Source organism: Pestalotiopsis fici (genome assembly GCF_000516985.1).
Source record: "Pestalotiopsis fici W106-1 unplaced genomic scaffold PFICI_Scf_2, whole genome shotgun sequence".
NCBI lineage: Eukaryota > Fungi > Ascomycota > Sordariomycetes > Amphisphaeriales > Sporocadaceae > Pestalotiopsis > Pestalotiopsis fici.
In genome coordinates this window covers 3094489-3114403 of record NW_006917092.1, presented here as the reverse complement: position 1 = coordinate 3114403, position 19915 = coordinate 3094489, and the positions used below count along the sequence as shown (strand labels likewise).

General features: G+C 49.7%; 4 protein-coding genes across 4 annotated transcripts; 2 read left to right on the top strand and 2 right to left on the bottom strand.

Annotated features, from left to right (window-relative positions):
* Window positions 1-2568: 2568 nt before the first annotated feature.
* On the bottom strand, window positions 2569-4065 carry PFICI_03127 (uncharacterized protein; the record flags this gene model as incomplete). The annotated part of the gene is made up of 1 exon (XM_007831708.1): window positions 2569-4065. The coding sequence occupies one exon, from the start codon at window positions 4063-4065 to the stop codon at window positions 2569-2571; it is 1497 nt and encodes a 498-aa protein (XP_007829899.1).
* Window positions 4066-10491: 6426 nt separating this feature from the next.
* PFICI_03126 (uncharacterized protein) lies at window positions 10492-12073 on the bottom strand (the record flags this gene model as incomplete). Its single annotated transcript, XM_007831707.1, has 2 exons — window positions 10492-11502; window positions 11558-12073. 2 exons carry the CDS (start codon window positions 12071-12073, stop codon window positions 10492-10494), a joined length of 1527 nt encoding a protein of 508 aa, XP_007829898.1.
* Window positions 12074-12821: 748 nt separating this feature from the next.
* On the top strand, window positions 12822-14621 carry PFICI_03125 (uncharacterized protein; the record flags this gene model as incomplete). Its single annotated transcript, XM_007831706.1, has 1 exon — window positions 12822-14621. The coding sequence occupies one exon, from the start codon at window positions 12822-12824 to the stop codon at window positions 14619-14621; it is 1800 nt and encodes a 599-aa protein (XP_007829897.1).
* Window positions 14622-16576: 1955 nt separating this feature from the next.
* On the top strand, window positions 16577-19519 carry PFICI_03124 (uncharacterized protein; the record flags this gene model as incomplete). Its single annotated transcript, XM_007831705.1, has 2 exons — window positions 16577-18910; window positions 18977-19519. The coding sequence occupies 2 exons, from the start codon at window positions 16577-16579 to the stop codon at window positions 19517-19519; spliced, it is 2877 nt and encodes a 958-aa protein (XP_007829896.1).
* Window positions 19520-19915: the final 396 nt, after the last annotated feature.

Sequence of the window (19915 nt, the reverse complement as noted above, 5' to 3'; positions counted from 1 at the left end):
AAGTAACGGGCTTTGATACAGGCCGATCAATGTATTACCCAAGTTAACCTCATATTGACCACTTTATTCCACTGTAGGGATACTCATATACACGATTATGGTTCATAACCACGCATCAGCTCGACCATTACCCAGCCGAGAGGAGACCTGCACCCCTGTGAGAGCCTATTGTCCCTGCAATGACAAATTCTGCGCTCATCATCTGCTTGCCTCGTCCATGAATTACAAGGAGATCTTCACGGCTGCTGCTCTCTGGGATATCCTACCTGACAAGTGCTTGACCGGCGACATTCTCAAGAACAACACGCCATGTCAACAATGCACAAAGCGCAGAGATCTTGCGAAGCAGCAAGTTTTTCTGCAAAAGGTCGCATAACGGCAAGCCGAGGCTGGCAAGACACCTGCTATCATAGCTTCTACCACAGTGGTGCAGGGCATACGTCTTTGAGGTTGGTAACTCACAATGCTAATTCCTATGAGTTGGTAGCCCTTGAGGGTGACAGAGCTTTAAGCACTTGCATACCCCATCCAAACATGTTAAATGGACCCGGGTTATATATTCAAAAGGACTCGGTTTTCCTTTCAAGCAAGCTGAGGGACTCGAACACTGTCGTCTCTAAGTCTCTTGATAAGACTAATCAACGGAACATCCCCGAGATTAGCGATGTTGGATGTATAAATGATAATTAAACACCGGTGTTGATCTCGACGTGATGTCTGGCGCTCATACGCAATTATGGGAGATGACTGGAAGTATACGCGGCAAGTCCATACTTGGCAGACTTGCTTGCAGTGACCATTGAGAGTTCTGAGGACTCGTAAGACCGTTCTTGCTACCCGCTGGTACCCAGGACAAAACTCATGGCGAAAATACACGTCAATTGGACCCAGAGGCGAATTGGCCTTTTACCAGCTCTTGTAGTTGAACAGCCACATTCGCACATTCCCCGCCCCATCAGCCCATCCCCCTACCTCGAAATCGAGAAAAAAAAAAGATGTGAGACCAGTGAGATAACTGACCAAGCAGGTATTCCGCAAAGAGAATGGCATATTCTCTCGTCCTTTGTGCATAAGAGTCGCGTGAGACACTGCAGATGGACGCTATAGTTGTTTCAAGGGAGACTACTGTATCATTCCCCCATTCGATCTTGACAATTTTCAGCTCGTATTGCAGGGACATGAGGGATCGCAGACCTCGGACAACAAGACTCATACAAGTCCAACAGTCGACCTCGACAAATGTCCTTGGCCGTCACGAATTGCATCGATACTGCGCATTGGACGGCAAGCTTGGCAGGTTTCCAACGCCATTCTATCTCAACAGCAGATTGATCCAGTTGCATCGCATCTATAACCCCATCAAGCATGCCTACCTACCTACTGTACATGTCGATATAGTCAACATGATTCCATGTCACCAATGCGACCAAACTACATCGTCGAGGCAAGAGCAGCACACCTCTCACCTCTTCCAATAACAAGTCTTCATCCACCAAATACGGCCGCATCACCCAATCATGGAATGTCTCGAATCAGGCTCGTCTCTTGGGACAACGAGGACGCCGAGGTTTCCTGCCAGAATCTCACATTGATTTGAGTCTTTCGGGGCACTTTTAAACTCGAAAAAAAGGCTGCTAGTGATAGGCAACGAACATGTAAATGCCATCAACACCACAAGATGACTGATTTGTTCTCGGGAGAAGACGTGATACACTAGATGGGAATCATGCACGATAGCAGGGACGACTTACCGTAGAATCTTCATCTCCTCCAGTATCTCTGCCTGGTTTTCTCCAAGTATAATTTCCTGTCGGCTCCTGTGACTTGGCTTTTGCAACGGCGCGCCGGTTCGTTACAAAGAACTACTGTGTACTAAAAATGGTATATTTTTAATATTATGAGTGGGTCGCATTGCGAGAACATGACTCGTCCGCGTGGCGTCCTCTCCCAGCCACCTCTTTTTTCTTCTTTTTCTTGGCCCTTTCTTGTTCAGGGCGACTTACACGTGAGGGAGGCTCAATCATAATTTGTGATTACGAACAAGAAATATACGGTAATACCGACACCCCTAGTAAGGCTTGCATGTCGTCATTCGGGTCGCTTTTGTAACTTATATAATTTGGATTTGAAATTATTCCCAACACCACCATCTATGTGACTATGTAAGGGAGGCGTGTAAGTGTTCAGGTTCATTGCGCGCTGAACTAGCGCAAGTGTCAAGCTTCTAGGATATCATTACGTTCTATAGAGACAAAAAACGAAACCCATGCTGTTGTCCGAGATGGAAAAACTGTGTGACCCCGATATGGTGATGACCAAATGCTTGTTGTATAACAGGGATGCCACCCAAACAAGTAAAACTCCGCGAGACTCCGAGAAAAAGAGGAGGGCCAATGCTGGATGTTGCGAGATAAAAAGATGGCTAAAAAGATCATGGATCCAAAACAAATATGGATTGACACCAGCCGTCCCGATGCCTCATTAAATGAAAGGACCTAAACACCGATATATTGGACCGACCCAGAGAGATAGAGAGAGAGAGAGAGTATATGCGTCTGCGCTTTTTGACTATGCAAGAGAATGTTGTCTGGATATCGACCTCGAATGCCTCCGTGCGGCAAAGAGTTTTTGTCTGGACGAGAAAGTGGTGTCTGTGAAGCCCTTGTCTTCCACCATGGGCACCACGGGGCGACGTGACTTCTTTGAATTTGTCGGCGTAGAGATTGGAATGCCTGAGGTGCCCGGTGTCGAGCTCGAGAAGGAATACGAGCGGCTGCTGGATGAAGGTGTGGGTGGCAGAGAGCCGTCAAATGATTGTGTAGGTGAGTGGTTGAAGCTATGTTCTTGCTCGTAGGAAGGTCTAGTATAAAGAGGTCCAACAGGCTCAATGGATTGAGCCTCGATGTGAGACCATGTCAAGGTCTGTTCGGAGTCATAGTGTACTTCTTCGATCGCCAGCTGGTTCTGCTCCAAGCGGCGCTCCAGCTCCTTGAAACGCTCCTCCCAGGCCGTGTTGAAGTCGCGCAGGCGTTCGTTTCCAGGTAATGTTCTTACGTGCTTCTGCAGTTTCTCAATCGCCTCGACACCGCGGTTGGCATCGTGCGACAGCAGTGTAACCTGGCCCTCGGCTGCGCTCAAGTTGTCCTCGACTGCCTCGACACGCTGGCTGAGCGACTTGGTCCTGCTGTCAACTACCCTCGAGCTGTCGTCCATGGCCTCGATTCTCTGGCTTGTAGCGCGAGTCTTGTTGTCCAATGCCTGAATGGTGTTCTCGGCGGCTTCGAGGCGCACGCTGAGAGAGCGGGCAGTAATGTGCGTAGCTTCCTGATCCAGCTGCTTTCCGTCAAGGATGCGAACGCCTTCCTCCAGGATCTCCATGCGTTGATTGATGGCGTGATGCAAGCTCTCAATGGCCTCCTGATCCAGCTTGATCCGCGTCTCCATGGCTTCAACCCTTTGATTGACGCGGCGCCGGACGGCCTCCTCCATGGCCTCAAGGCGCTCGTTCAGAGTCTTCTCGAAGCTGGCCTCGAGGCTCTTGATGCGCTCACCTAGAGTGGCTTCCACGGCAACAAAGTCGGGATCCTCCCGGTGTTCGGCAAGACGTCGCTCGTCTAGTGTCTGTTGGAATTGTAGCTCAAAGGCAGCAGTCCGCTCGTCAACCATCTGCTGCAATACCTTGCGGGTCGCATCATCCTCCAACTGGGCGCGCGCAGCATCTTGCGCCGCGGCCTTGATCTTTGCGTTCCGACTGCGCCTGCGCGTCAAGTACCACACAAACCACAGGCAAACGGTGGCCGCGAGAACGGCGACGGCTGTGTTATTGGCGACGACAAAGCCAGGTGCCGAGACATCGTTGTTGAAGGCGGCAGGCGTTACCGCATCCTGTCCGAAAGGGAAAGTGGCGGCCGTTGTCGCATCAGCATCAGCGACAGCAGCGGCAGCGCGCACAGGGTTGGCGGAAGCTCTAAACGTCGTAGCGGGCCTTGAGCTTCCCTTGGGCGCCCCTGGGGGGTTGACGTTGGGGAATGCCGACGACAGCAAGCTCTGCAGAAAAGCCGACATAACCTGCTGTTATTGATTGTGGCTTTTCTTGTATAATTTCAATCTCTTATCGTTTCTTTCTTTTGCTTGGAGGGGTTGGTTCGGGTCTATTGTTTGCGATCGAAAAAAGAGGTGAGAGGTGATTTAGAGGGGCGCGGGAGCGCGACAGGATACTATGGAGATATTGAATACCCAGGCGGGTGATCGTGTGGAAATTGTGACGAAGCTACCCGTTCACGGCGCGCACCGCGTCTTTTTTTTTCTTCCTCTTCTGTCTTTTTTTTTTCTTCCTACCCCCGTGGCTCTTTGAACTTGGGACTTGGGAGCGAGAATAAAAAGAAGCGCACTATTTTCGCCCCCATGTCCATGTCCCCATGTCTTGTCGGGTCCCCTCCCACTCCTTCGTCCACTCGCGTCGATTCGCTGCTGGGACTGGCTTGAACTGGATGGATCCTCTTCCTCCTCTCTCTCGTCCAACGGGCGACGGGCTTGACGGGCTACGGACGGGACCTTCTTTTCTTTCGTTCGTGGATGGGAAATTTCGCCTGGCCGAGATAAAGCGTGGGGCAAAGGAGTTCGTAGCGGTTACATTGCACCCCCGATCGTCACCGCCAATCTGGCCTCGGATCACTGACGTTTCAGTGGAGCATCTCTCTCATGTTCTGCTAGCAGTTGCTGCGCTCTCATGGGAGAACCCCGGGATCCCTGAGACGGTCCCCGAAAGGGGCAGGGTAAGCACTGAGCAGCGGACTGTGGCACAGAGAAAGTTGATGGCCTAGGAGGCTAGGATGGCCTGGGGGTGGTCGCAGACAGAGCAAAGGTCGCAAACCAGGGGGGGGGGGCAAAGGGGGGAAGGACGAACCTCTTGCACCCATCAGCTCACCGCCCGCACACACCTATGTTAACAACTACTACCTTCTGCGTACCAGCCAGTTGCCACACGTGCAACACAGCATGGCCTCCGAATGCGTACTAGTTTGATATATTTCACGTCTTGCTGGCGGCTTGATTGGTGAAACTTTTGGTTCGCAACGAAGTGGTTCAAGGTGAGGTCCAAGAAACAAACTAATACTAGGTAACGGATGGGATTCGGCGAGTCCTGGACCTAGCCTGAAGGACAGAACAGCCAAGTGGCCTGGTGCTCATTCAGTGAGCTCTAACGGGATCATTTGGTACAGTAAAAGACAATTTTAGGACATGGGGCTGCCAAACTGCTGCACTTTTGGCAGCGGGCAGGGGACGTGTCGACCGTGCCAGCGCCAACCCGTCGATCCACTAATGGAGCTTTCATTTCATTTAGTGTCTGAACTAGGCTGTAAAAGCCAGGCTACCATTAGGGCTAGCAGCCAGAAGGAAAAGAAGAAGACGAGAAGAAAACAGAAAGAAGAGAAAAAAAGGACAGAAAAACGCGTTACCGTCACGTACAGCCACAACCCAGGACCGCGACTGACCATGGATGGTCCCTAATAATAACATTCATAAACTCGCCTGTGCACTGAGCATTGAGCGATATAGTACTGCACGGGGCTCTGCACTACCGGTAATACCTGTCCATTGCCAACGGGTCTCGCGTTGGATGGGGCCAAGGGATGAGCAAACCATTGCTCTTACTCGTCGGTGATGAGCTCGCGTTGAAATTGATCTGCTGACGGTCATATCCACAGTGTGGCTTGGACTCGACTCTATTCAGTCGAGCGAGGTGGATGCTAGAGACACTACAGGCAACTTTGAGCCACCGGCAGCCCTCACACATTGTCCGAGGCGAACCAATATTGTGAACGTCGCGTCTCGTCTCAACACGTGTCCGGTTTTGCATATAACCTCGATCGAGGATGACAATGATATCTGTGCCAATGTCCATTCAGCCACGTCCGACTTGCTAGTACGTATAGCATGCAAGATGTCGTTGCAAGATAAACATTGGGGGTACTCCCCTGATGGACTGCCGCATTGGCCATGACGGCCCAGAGATTCAAGGCCGGATCCCGCTTCGCTCATGTACGCATGTGTTCATGGAGTCTCGTCTAGTCAGGAACAACATCGAATGACGAACAGATCGACCCAACTCGATCCCATCGCGAAATCTCCCAAACCCCTACAATGACTCCATGGGCATGATCACTGCCGATATGAGCAAATCTGCTGGGGTTCGCTTGACAACTGGCAACGGCACCACCTAGGCATTGACAACCAGGCCAGCCAGCATGAAGACCGTGTCACCGTGTCTCCCTTCCTGGCCCACTTTGGCCCATATGCCCGTATGGTCTTGAGCAATATCCTCATGTTCCCGGTATGCGTCCTGATGCCTCAACTCTGATCTAGAGTCGTTCAAGGTCTGCTGCCAGCATCCTGCGATTCATCGGGAGGGAAGTCGGAAAGAAGAAGAAAAGAATCATTGCATTGATGTCGCAGACCGTTTTGCTTGTTAGTAAAAGGTCAACTTGCCATGGCCGTAAAATTATGATGCAATGATAAATGAATCCGACATTCCCCACAACTAGCATCACATTTCATTTCATTCCCTGGCTCGAAGGAGCCTCCCAAACCCGGGGTCTAAATCCACATGCTTGCTTACACGAGTGCTAGACTAGACACCCTGAATAGCTTCCTGTCATGGACTTGGGGTGAAGTAAATGGTTTTCTCCTCCTCGACGTCATGTCTCTACAGTGGGCAGAATGCTTTGACCTATGACTGCCTCTTGCTTGAAAGGGGGTCATATAGGGCTTGATACAGGTCAGGTCACAGACTTCTTTTGAACAGGCCACGTTATTGATGAGTCTGAGGCTCAACTTGTGACTGTATTTGAGTCACACCAAAAGTCTATAAGAGATGCATTGAAGCATCCTATCATCTTCGTAAATCTTGAATCAGCAAGGCGATTCCTGAGTAAACGCATGAACTGTGGTATTGTAGCTAATGACATATCGACAATAAAGACCTTGAGGATTATGGTCTTATACCTGTGTGGCATTATAGAATACATATGTAAGCCGTTCCAGTTAGAAAATCGATCGACATCCGCCTTAACAAACTCGGATAGAAAGCAAATACTGCATGATATATCGTGCGTAATCGGAAGTTTGTATAAACAACAGAACCGTGTATAAATCTTCTTGTTCTGTACTTCAAACACTAATAGCCTGCTGGCATGTGACAAGTCCACCTTTTGAGAGAAACAGGCATGGAAATCCGTTCATTTTGCCATGATATGCATCTCGGCCTGCTCTTGGGCGCATTTGCAAACATGAATGATCAAGACCTTGGACCTCGTTGTCCGTACCTGCACTTGTAGTCATCAGCTCCGCGCTAGGGGAGATTGTCGTATGTTGTCGACAGTAGGTAGTTTCCATGATTCGAATCGACAATACTGGCGAGATGTCTAAGTGCTCAGGAAATCTCATGTTACAGTCACCATATTTCCAGTTTAGTTTTCACGGTTCTTGTAAAGTCGCGGAAATCTGGGGAACCACTAATATTGCATAACTAAGCTATTCAAGCAAGAAAACCTAGTTGAGGGGGGGAATTGACAGCTTTCCTAGCCAGGTATATCGGGTTTTTCATAATTGCTCACAGGACCTGAAGATTACAAATGTGATTTACCATATACGAACCCCAAGCTCCATAGCCGCTAGGAACGGGCCGCCTTTGGAAGATGCAAAGAAAGAAAAGCTGCTGCTTTTTTAGCCTAGGATTTATTCCGTAGAGAGCGAGCGATCCCCGCCCTGCGTCTGATCTATTGAATGGTGCACCCGGTTTTTTAAATTGACAATAATGTCGTGTGTAATGGGAAAAGTTGCAATAATTTATCCCATGGCTTGGTCGGATTATTTCAGCACCGACATTACCAGCACGCCAGCCACGTGATGATAACGAGTGCATTTCCATTCCATATGGTGCATATGCTTGTCCGGCAACAGTTTCTGGGCATCTTGCATCGTCACGCCACAAACTGAAACCAATCTGATCTAATGAATGAGGTGATGTCTACTCTTCATCTCATAGAGACGAGACCTATTTCTGAGCAGGGAATGTTTCAATCGCACCATCGTTGCAAACCATGTTGTAGTCGGCTTGAATATTCCACAAGGATGTTATACAATATTCCGATTGTCTGCCTAAACGGTCACGCTGCGCAATGATTATGCCGAGGAGAGTCAGTGGTATATTGTGATTCAAGAGCCATTTCCACCGTTGTGAACAAGGCCGGGTAATCACTGAACGTGAAGGCGTCAGTGATATAGTAGCGCAATTTTCTTGATTTCCAACCTTTGATCACTCGCAGAAGACTGCATGTATCGTGTGCTTCAAGATTGGTCACACATTGCAGCTTACCATTAACCAGTAGATCATAATTGAGAGAGAACGAACATGTTGGATTCCTGGCCAAGAAGCTATAAAATGAAAAGTCAGCATTAAGTCGTGATGACTGTGATTAGGTTCTTGGCGATTAAAATAGGGACATGTTTGTCCACGGGTTAAGAATGGTAAAGACCAAATAGCTTGAGCCAAGTTCAAGCCAAGAAACGTATCCATGGGTTAAACGACAGAGTCTAGGATACCGAAAGACTCACGACGCGGTCCGGACTAAACATTGGAGGCAAATATATAAGACTTATAAGACGCCAAGAAACAAGGCTCTCAAACTTGGGATGGGCCCATACTGACAATTGGAGTGCCAAGCGTCGAAGGAGTCTGACAGGAGCATCTTGGCCTCATCAAAGGCGCTATGAGCTTTGAGTTCATCTACCACTTTGTCATGGGTTTATTGGCAACTAAACTATGAACAGGCTTATTCCTCTCGCGTCTAAACTCAGCCATAATGGATTGAGACCATATAAATATGGGCAGACTGTCGGTGCAGCCAGATGGACTGTTCTGGTATTATATTTTGTTGTTACTCTATAATTGCGCTCCTGATCCAAATACGAGACTCGAACAGGCACTCTAAACACAATGAAGCTCGCCAGTGTTATCTCTGCAATGTTTCTCACTCTAGCCAGTGTGAACGCGGCAGCAATGACACCAGTCTCATCACTTGTACGTTGTTCAAACCCCTCATTCATCCCTGCGTCACAAGATGGAAACAGGTTGCTAACCAAAAATCTTCCCCCTTTTTATAGCATCCGCTTGAGGCGCGTTGTCACTGCAGTGGCCATTGCTGTGCCGGTTATTGGTGCTCGGACGAGACGGGCGAATCGGGCGAGTGCATTGATGATGTACCATACTGCGACGGCGTGCCATGTGATTGGGCATAAAGTAAAGGTTGTTGGCCAAACTTTAGGAAAATGAAACATCTTCGACTTTGCGGATCAAGACTATAATACATTGTTGATTTTCTGCTGCAACATATTTCTCGTCGGTAGAAGACAAATTCAAGTCTCGTGTGAAATAAGCAAACAAATGCATTCATTATAAAGGGAGGGATATGTCCAGGGTTGATCGTCAGACAGAGCCCTGCCCAAGTCATAGATTTCGTGCCATGACAGTCCTCGTCGCAATGTACTTGATGTGATCACGGTCACATCTGGCGCTCATTCATGCCCGCCACGATTTCGAATCGTGATTCACGATAGGAGAGGGAAGACGAAGAAACAATATTAGGATAAATTGCAACTACCGGAGCACGCCAATCGTGATGAATCAACCCAACATACAACAAGCAAGTGAGAAAAACAAACGAATACCAATACACAGTGGCATAGGTACAGCCGAACGCTGGAGGGTTTTTGCTTGCTTTGACAGTTCCAGATGCGAAAGACCAAGATAGTGTTCTTGTAACATTCTGTACACTTATTCCATGGTGTTTCGATAAACAAGTGACAAAAAAAAAAAAAACGGAGAACAAGACATGTCGCATTTGCGAGCCAAAAAAAGATTAAATAATAAAATGTAAGACATGTCAGTCAGATGGATATCAGACAAAAGATTCTCTCGATCGGGGAATTGAACCCCGGTCTCCAGCGAGTTGAATTATTCATTCTTTGACAAGCTGGCATACTGACCACTATACTAATCGAGATGCAACCATTGAGATGTTTCTTGTGATTGGATGAGAGAATAAATTTTTATCTAAAATAATGAAAGTTGAAATATCCACTTTTTATCTTTTTTTCGTTTGTGTGGCTCCATTCAATTCCATGGCCTATAGTGGAGCCAACATTTGTTGTCAAGATGAACTGCAGGAAACATGGACGGATTCTATTGGACTAGATATAACCCAGCCAAAGGGAAAAGGTAACTGGCAAATCTGAGCCATCACCTGCCATGTCTGATCATTATATCCTGATCTTCTGAACCCAGTGGAAGTTGATGCATATCTACATAGTAGAAAAGTAACTCCCACGGCACCCAAACGCCAAAGCCACGGGAACCAAGATGTGACTGGAACACATCGCTACCATAATCACGCTACCAGAACTAAAACCAAAACGCCAAAACGGTGATAATCATGACCGATCCCCGGAAATGCGACCAAGCCTTGAAGCAGCTGCTTGTACAACGCTCTTGTCGAGTGCTGGCGTGCTTCCTTGATGATCCTCGCCTGTCAGGTCGTGTCCTGCCGGCACCACCTCCCACCGCCTTATGGGGTCGTCCATTCCGGGCCACAGATCGGTTGGTATGTACTCGGCAATTTCGTGGCGGAAATTCTCTCGCTGCTTCTCATCAGCATCGATGATCCTATCTACACTCTCCTTTGCCTTCCGCCAAATGTTCAAAACTCTCTCTTCTTGGGCCCTTCGCCTCTCGACCTCTAGCAAGAGACTGTCGTAGGAGCCGGCATAGTTTTCGTAGAAGAGTCTGAGTTGTTCCATCTCGTCCATCTTGGCACCTATGGTTTCGTGCTCAGCGACCCATCGATCGCGAAACTCTGTTTCGGCAGCTATATAGCTGCGGAACCTCGTGCTTATGTCTTCCAACACTTGAAAAGCATCGAGTGTGCTCGTGTACGTTGCATTGACCTGATTTGTCTGTTCTGCCAATTGATAATATTCGTCCTCCATGTTGGCGAGACGCTCGTGAATCTCCTGCACCACATCGGCTACCTCGGAGGCATCTTGTGCTACCACCTGGAGCATCTCGACGCGTTCCTCTGGGGAGATCGGATCCAGCTCAGCCATATGAGACTCTTGTTCTGCAATGACGCCGGAGATGGATACGTTATTACCGTCACCCTGGGCTTGTGAGGCTTCGGCGGCCTTTCGTCGGGCCAAGGCCGCTCCGCCCTCGGTCGTCCTCACAGCAGTGACACACAGATCAAAATGTTGTGTCAGGGATGCAAGGAGTTCCGCCATGTCTTGAGAGCTTTCCATCAGCGAAGCGAGTAGATGCGGGACGGGTTGGTAGGAGTTTGAAGCGGACGGAGACGGTTGAGAAGGTGCGGCGGCTATGGTCTTGTTAAGAGCCCGAAGGTCGTCGTCGAAGCGCAGAAGATCGCCATCAAATGATGTCTGAGTACTCTTCAAGATGTGATGGTCAGCGCGGGATGTTGGCTATTTGCAGTGCTTGACTCACCTGTAGAGCAGCAATATTATCCTTTAATGTGCTGTGCATCGTTTCAACTTGCGCGACGTCGACAAAGTCCAGCAGGTTCCTCCTCTCTTCTCCCTGTGGCCTGAAGGCACTTTCGACTATTCGGTCGCGCAGCACATCCATGGTGATCTCTAGTTGTCCGTTGGCGGCATCGAGGCTCTTGATTACTTGTTTGAATTCTCGCTTTCCGCTGTTGTAGGTTTTGGTCATACTACGGCGAGCTCTCAACAACAGTCTGATTTGATCATTTATGCCGCGTCGAAGAAACTGGGCCTGGGCTCCGAGGATCACTGACTCCTCATGAGCTTGCCGGGCAGCAGTCACGATCTCGTTAGCCCGCAAGACCTGGGCCATGGACGATAGTGACTTCTTGGCTTCCAGAAGGTGCTGGACAAGAGTCTCGACGGGTATATCGTGCGAATCATCGAGTTGGCCATGATGGGAAGACGGGCGAGAGTGTTGGGGGGAAGACGAGGCTGAGGATCTTCGAGACGCCATGGTGACGAAAAATGTAGGAGCACTGTTGAAGTTTCCAAGGCGGTAATGTTGTTGTTTATGTGCGACAGATGCTTAACATGCTACATTGTCACAACCCAAGGATCTGATGGATAATAAGTTCTGACACCCGATGGAGGTGGAAAATGAAAAGAAGAGAAGGAGAGGAAAGAAACAAAGTCCAACCCGATTCATGCTGGAAGCTCGGAGCTCAAATGCAGCTCGTAGCTCACATGCAGTCACTATCACTGAGTGCTGCTACCTTGAAGGCAGACATGCCTGCATCGATCGGCCAGGGACGGTAAAGGACGGCGCTAAAACGCCCGATTGGCAATGTCTTATCAGGGAGCTCGAGGGGGGACCCCGTACCGCTATCAGCTGCATTTAGGTACCATCCCCCATCCCCAGAGTATGTGAATGCGACAGGCTTGCAGGCATCTCCAAGCCCGCTAAAACGTCAAGTGAGACCTGTATTGGCCATAATGTGGGGGGCTTTGATGAATTGGCTGGGGAAATGGACCTTTAGGTATTACCCTGAACAAAGGAGACTCGAATTTCTACAGATCTCCCATCTGATGCAGGATATATTTTATTTGCATCACACAATGCTCTCTTGACATTTGTCCCCTTGTAAATGCAATGAGCAAACTGGATATGTAGAAAGCGCCACACCCAATTCAACAAGAAACATTTACACCCATTGAGCTGCTGCTTCTTACGACTGGAAACGTTGTTCCAGTATGGCCACAACATGAGCTCCAACTACCCCATGGAGAATATCAAACGCAAGCCTCTACCACAGGCGCAGGCACAGGCACAATCAGAAGAGGCAGATTCGTCCGCTAAAGATGCCCTTGACGATCTCCTCGACGATTATTACGATGATAATGATGAGAGCGAAAGCAGGAACAACTCGGTTGGGACGGCGACTGAGCTTACGTTGGTGTCCCGGCCAACGATGCCCTCCCGGCCAAACACTCTTCCCGTGGTCCCAGGCGTATCATCGTCATCAGATACAATCACGAAAACGGAAATTACCATACCCGATGAGCCCAGTACTTCCAAGTCTTTCTGGAAGGCTGCTATTGATGAGACGGTCTACTTTGCTGGCGGCTTGATATCGCGCCCAGCAGAGACTACCAAGCACTACAGCATCCTGAGACACTCTTCTGCGATTGTCTACTACAAGGGCCCTTCCACGAGGGTCACAGTCACCATTTTCTCAGACGTAGCACTCCCACAAGACCGCTCGCTGTGGCTCCAACGCAAGGGCTTCTCGGGCAATCTGGGCATGAATGTCAGCACCCTTCTGGGCACTTCAGCCAACTGGATCGATGTGACGCCGACCTACGAGGCCATGTCAACCGACGTTCCGGAATCAGATGAACGTGCCTATCAACGAGACATCAAGAGATTCTTAAAGAAAGGGTCTCGACATGTCGCTCGCGAAACTTGTGTTATCCGCGTCCCGGCAGCAGCATCCGATGGCTATCTTCGCCTCGTTCTCTGCACAGGGGAGAGTCGAAAGAAAGTGCTGTGCCCAAGCCCTGTATTCCGTATCGCGAGCACTTCGACCGATGTCAGCATCTTCCGCGGTGCGAGTCTTTCGTCCATGCCCATCGAGGCTGGCCTCAAAGTGGCATCCGTAGTTGGCACCACAGTCGCCAACCGATACATTGGGCCAGCAAGGGCAGTAGTCGATAACCGTGTTCAGAAGTACACAAACAAATACAAGCCAGGTTTCATCGCCGAACGAGCGGAACATATTGCCTTTGCCAAGTCTGGCTTGCAAGATAGATTCAATTCGTTGGAACAAAATTTCGACAGTGCCCGAGATGTTTCTTATAAGCCTTTCCATGATGCTCTGATACTGGATGCTCCTCCCGAAGTTATCGGAGCCGACTCTGGACCTGACAAGCCGTTTCCAATCAAACTGACTGGAACTGTTGTAGCAGGAAGTGGTCAAAGTCGAGCCCAGCTGGGATTGCCCACCGCCAATCTCAAGGGTGTCTCCAGCGATCTGCTCCTTCGATTAAATGGAGTTTATTTCGGCTGGGCTCGCATAGAGCCTGTGAAAGGCATGGATAACATTTCACAAGACTGGCATGAAGCCATCATTACGGTCGCTATTTCGCCCTATGCATCGCCAAATATTGCCGCAGGTAATGTCGCTACTGTGCATATGATTCATGACTTTGGCGAAGCCGATTTTGTTGGTGCAAAACTCAAGAGCGTCGTCATGGCTTATTTGCGTCCGGCATCACTACCAGACGGATCACGACAATTGAATCTTTCCGCCGATACAGCAGCTCTTGATATTGACATTGCGCTGGCAAGCTTGAGTCGTGAATCATGGGGATCACAAGTGACGATGGAGAGAATGAAGTCCGAGAAGTCAGCACAATCATTAGCTGACAAGTACGTTGTTGCGAGGACTCAGGTACAGAAGAGAGTTGATAGCATCCCACTTCATCTGGCTGGAGTTCGAAGCAACAGTGCCACGATGATCGACAAGGCATATGGTCGCGGAGGAATCTATATTCGGCGATGAGGAACAAGCTGCCTGACCTGTTCTGACTATTGCTGTGAATGAGACAAAGCCTCTTATGAACAAACAAGCGACATTGAGCACTAGCTACTCCGCAGAGAGACTGCAGCCTCAGAAGACGTCTCGATCTCTGGCAAGGGCGCAGCATCTTGATCCAATGTTGTACATGCCACTTACACCGCCAAGACATCCTACACCTGCCAATGCATCACTGTCGTGTTGATGGAATTCCGAGCTATTGGGGATTCCGATAAGCTCGACCTGCGGACGCAGCACAACCAACAAGTGCAACCAAAGCAATACTAAACAAGGTCTTGCTCATAATGCACCTGGATATCCATTGGCGGGCGCTCGGTTTACCCTTTCAAGCGACATTTATAGCCCCACTCAGATCTGCCGAACCACGACTGGACTGTGAGATACCCATGTGATTTGAAAAACAAGATCCATGCAAGAGACCCGCTGGGGGCGCCAGGAAAGAGTCAATTCCATAAACATGTTCGATCGCGCGCCCACTTACTAGAGAAATCATGGGACATGATGTGGGAGTGGAATGGCGTTCAAGCAGACGTTTGAAGTAGGATGAAATTACAACAGCGACTGAGGTACCCAGGGACCAGGATATCTGCGAACACTTCGCTAGATGTTTGGGTATAGTGACGTCCGTGAGCTACTGGTCAGTAGTCAGGTACGTGCCGGCCCTCACTCTCATATGGATCCAAATATTCTGCATACTACGTGGGCAGGATTGACCTGCAGCCTACCAGAATTGGTTGATGCTGCCCGGATTGATTTATCCCGACGGGACTTGGCGACAAGTCAAAAGGCGCACTTCAGAGGGTTCAGGGTCCAGGCAACCAGGTGGTCGGTCCAGGTCAACGGATCAGCAAGAGATGAACGACTCTTGCAGTATTCCCACTTGATTGGACGGCCCCTACTGACTAATTTATTGCCGATCACAAAACATAGATTCGACTGATGACTCGGACGTCAGAACCAGCATTGCTGGTGAGCAGTATACACGTCCCCGCCCAAGGGTGCTGATTATATAGGCTCTCAGATTCACAAGGACCTTTTTCAATTGTCAAGCAAGATCAAACCCTTTTAAACAAAAGTCCAAATTTGTTCAGCTGGGTTCAATTTGTCTGGCTCTCATGATTTATTATTAATCCACAAGGCCAATGATGTCATTAAGACTAGGGGTACGCATTTTTGCGACAAGACTAGAGCCGACCAAAATCTGTCCCACGGCCCGCCTTGGCTTGGGTCTAGTTGGCATATTGACTGGCCTGGCACCAAGCGGCACTGAGTGGTTGGCCTCACGGTTTCCAGCAGCCGCCGATGCGATCGTCGATATGTCTGGTGAAAACTTGTCGGTCCGCTTGCCAGATCAGCCAAGCTAAGCCAGTCTCTTGCAAGTGTCCTCCGAGTTTGTGCGGACTTCAGCGGACGAGTCAGATCGTGGTCAGACGGTTTCCCAATGTCCCAGGGCGGGACTAGAGGTATGGGAGAGACCCTGCGCACGCCACCCCCGAAACGTGCCTCTCCCGATTAAGTACAGAGATCGCATATCTCTGTAACTTTAAAAATTCCCATACGTGGGTGACCGGATTGCCCTACTACATACTTAACCTACGTACTGCTATTTGCCTTGGCCCGGAGAGGAGCTAAGAAGGTCACCAAAGGGGCTGCCATTTTAGTCCCGTGTGGCTTTCCCAAAGGTCCTTTTTGCCCAAAGAACCAAACCCACCGGCCGCCAAACTCGCGATTTCCCTGTACTCCTTCTCCTCACTTTGGCAACTTGCTTTGGCTTAGGATTCATCCCCCTTTTATTCTCCTGCCTACTGCTCCTGTTGCATTCCAAAACGTCGGGATCGCAGGAGCATGTCTGCACCACCACTACTGGCGACATTGAATCTAGGCGTTTTCAAGTGATGCGAAGCATCCGGGAACCACCCATGTCTATCAGCTCCCTGAGAGCTGAGAGCTGCGATGCGGTGGAGCTCTATAATGCCGTCCCCAGATTGCCGTCGCTGACGTCTTTCCTGGATGCAGATCCGAGGCCGACTTTTCTTGTTCCTATTAATGAGTTTGGACCCGTGTTATTTGAACTATCATTTCGAAATGCCGCTTTCCTACAGGGCTACTTTGAGGCTGACACCTTGGCCGAGACCAACGAGGGCAGACACTTTCGGGCGTGGACCCAGGTGGTGAAGCACTGGAGAGAGGAGTACAGTTTCGCAGGAAGAATATGGACTGGTTTCAAGATTCAAGGCCACTGGAAATGCATTCAAGCTACCGGCATCGCAAAGGACAGCAATGGCGAGGAGAGCTATTTCGCGCTGCCCCCATCGAGTACCAGAGCCCTCGAGGGCGTCAATATTGCAGACGTGCGGCTAGCAAGCCTTTACAAGATGATGGAAATGAGTGATGTTGGCACCTTCGAGTACAGCCCGCAGGGGCAGCTTCTACGCGCAAATGAATCGTGGTACCGTTTGAGCCTCCACCCGCCGGGAGGGGAAGCACCCGACTTTTCCTTCATGGACCTCGTGTATCCGGCAGATACGGCTCTCGTTCTTGCACAATGGAACAAACTCGCTCAGGGAATTCCCATTACTTTTGAGATGAGATGGAAAGGGAAAGATTACCGGGACTCTGCCGGGGATGACGAGCCTGGTCAATTCCAATGGGTCCTATCAGCCTGCGTGCCAATACAGGACGATCACGGCAATCTTCTCAGTATCGCGGGAAACACGATCGATATCAATGCACAGAAAATGGTGCAAGAGGAAGCGCTTCAACGAGCGGAAGCACTGGAACGGGCCCGAGCGAGCGAGCGCAAGTTTGCGAGATTTGCACTTCTAGCACCGATAGCCATATATATCTGCGATGCAAAAGGACGAATGACATACTGCAACAATCGCTTTTTTGAGTTGACTGGACATCCTGTTACGAACGAGTACAGAAACATCAACTGGAATTACGTTGCCTTTCCAGAAGATCAGAGCATCGTGGACGAACAGTGGAAGAAGCTCGTTCACGAAAAGCAGCGCACCATGGCGCATTTCCGCCTACGGCACACCTGGGGGCTTGGAGATGGCAATGTCAGGCAAGCATGGATCGAGAGTCAAGCGTTTCCTGAACTCGACCAAGAGGGCAACGTTGTCTCTATTTTCGGAACCATGACGGATATATCGCGGTTCAAGTGGGCAGAAGAGATTCAAAAGTCGCGAGTACAGGAGGCTCTTGATGCCAAACACAAGCACGAGAACTTCATAGACATGACCTCGCACGAAATGCGCAATCCACTTTCAGCGGTCATCCAGTGTGCGGACTCCACTATCGACTCTTTAAGATCCGTCTCGTCGCTCACGGCGCGTTGGCGACACGAAGACTTGGTCACGGTCACGAAGCAAATCGACAACGAAATCAATGTTTGTCTGGACTCGCTACACACCATTATATCATGTTCCAACCATCAAAAGCGTGTCATAGACGACGTGCTCACTTTGTCCAAGATGGACTCAAACCTTCTGGCGATTACACCAATTCGAGTGAACCCTGCAAGTATCGTCTCCGAGGCCGTTCACATGTTTGAGCTTGAATGCCACAAGGACGAGATTGAGCTCAAGTTTGTCGAGGATCCATCATTGAAAGAAATTGGCGCGCAATTTGTCATGATGGATCCAAGTCGTGTGCTTCAAGTTCTAATCAACCTGTTGACCAATGCCATTAAATTCACCCGCGACCGGCGACACCGCAAGATCGAAGTCATCCTGGGTGGGCGCGTCACAAAGCCCTCTGACGGCTTTGGAGGCATACCCTTTGCCAGTGTTACAACGGATGCCAGCGGTCTGCTGGACAAGGAAGATTGGGGGGCCGGCCGACAAGTGTACATATGGATACAATGTCGTGACACGGGTTGTGGCATGACCACGGCCGAACAGGTCAACCTGTTTACGAGGTTCTCACAAGCGACGCCGAGGACGCATATCCGCTATGGTGGCAGTGGATTGGGCTTGTTCATATCCAAGAAGCTCACCGAGCTGCAGGGCGGAGCCATTGGAGTCCAATCTGAACCAGACGTTGGCTCGACCTTTGCCTTCTTTGTGGCCACGCGAACGACCGACCCTCCGACCCCAGCCGGAAGATTCGACACGCTTGGAGATTATCCCCTTACCAGAGTCATGAGCAAGGATGGCCACCCCATAGAGGGCCAGGAAGCATTGAATGCGAGCATAGAAAAGGCGCCTCGGTACTCGGTTCTAATTGTGGAAGACAATCTTGTAAACGTACGTTTTTTTAATCCCTTGTCCCTGCTAATTTGTGTTGAGAATAGCAATTAACCCAAGCAATAGCAAAAGGTCCTGTCCCAACAATTGCGCAAGGCGGGTTGCGAGGTTTACGTAGCCAACCACGGCAAAGAAGTCCTAGAGTTTCTACGCAAAACAGAATACTGGAAGTCAGATCCGCTACCTTCTCCTCCTTCCTCGGGCCACTCCTCCTCTGCGCCCATGCCCATGATGAATGGCCATGTTCCCACATCTCCACCCGAGTCGCCGCCTGTGCTGGACACGAGATCAGTAGCACAGTCATCATCCCAGCAAGCCATCAAGCTCTCCGTCATCCTTATGGATATCGAGATGCCTGTAATGGATGGACTGACGTGCACACGGGCGATACGCGACCTCCAGGACACCGGCCAGATTACCAGCCACGTGCCCATCATGGCCGTGAGCGCCAATGCGCGCAGCGAGCAGGTGGCCCAGGCTCGCGAGGCCGGCATGGATGACGCCATTTCCAAGCCCTTCCGTATCCCCGAGCTCATGCCCAAGATTGAGGGCCTGGTCAAGGGAGATGGACCTGTCGTTGTGTTGCCGGCCGCGACGCCTCTCTCATAATACCGAGTATCCCTTGTAGGTTGTCTTCCCAAGAGGTGGCGAGGAATTACGATTAAACAAATGAACAAAGAGTGGAACATATGATATTCATGGCAGCGTGCATAGCATTGCATATATTTGGAGTTTTTGGAATCAGATACGACGGAATACACGATACCTAATAATACTATGACAAATTACAGGATGAGGCGGGAGTAAAAAGCAAAGTTCTGATTTTTAATATTGGTATTATTCCAAGCGAGTGATCCGAACTTCATTTATGCTGGTTTTCAAAGCGAGTTCTAAGAGTATAGATCTTTCTTGCTCGAACGGGAGAGCAAAGTTTTGTAATCAAAATTCCTGCGCAATCCTACACATGTTCCACCAGGCTGAAATTTCATATGCCTGTAAGTACAT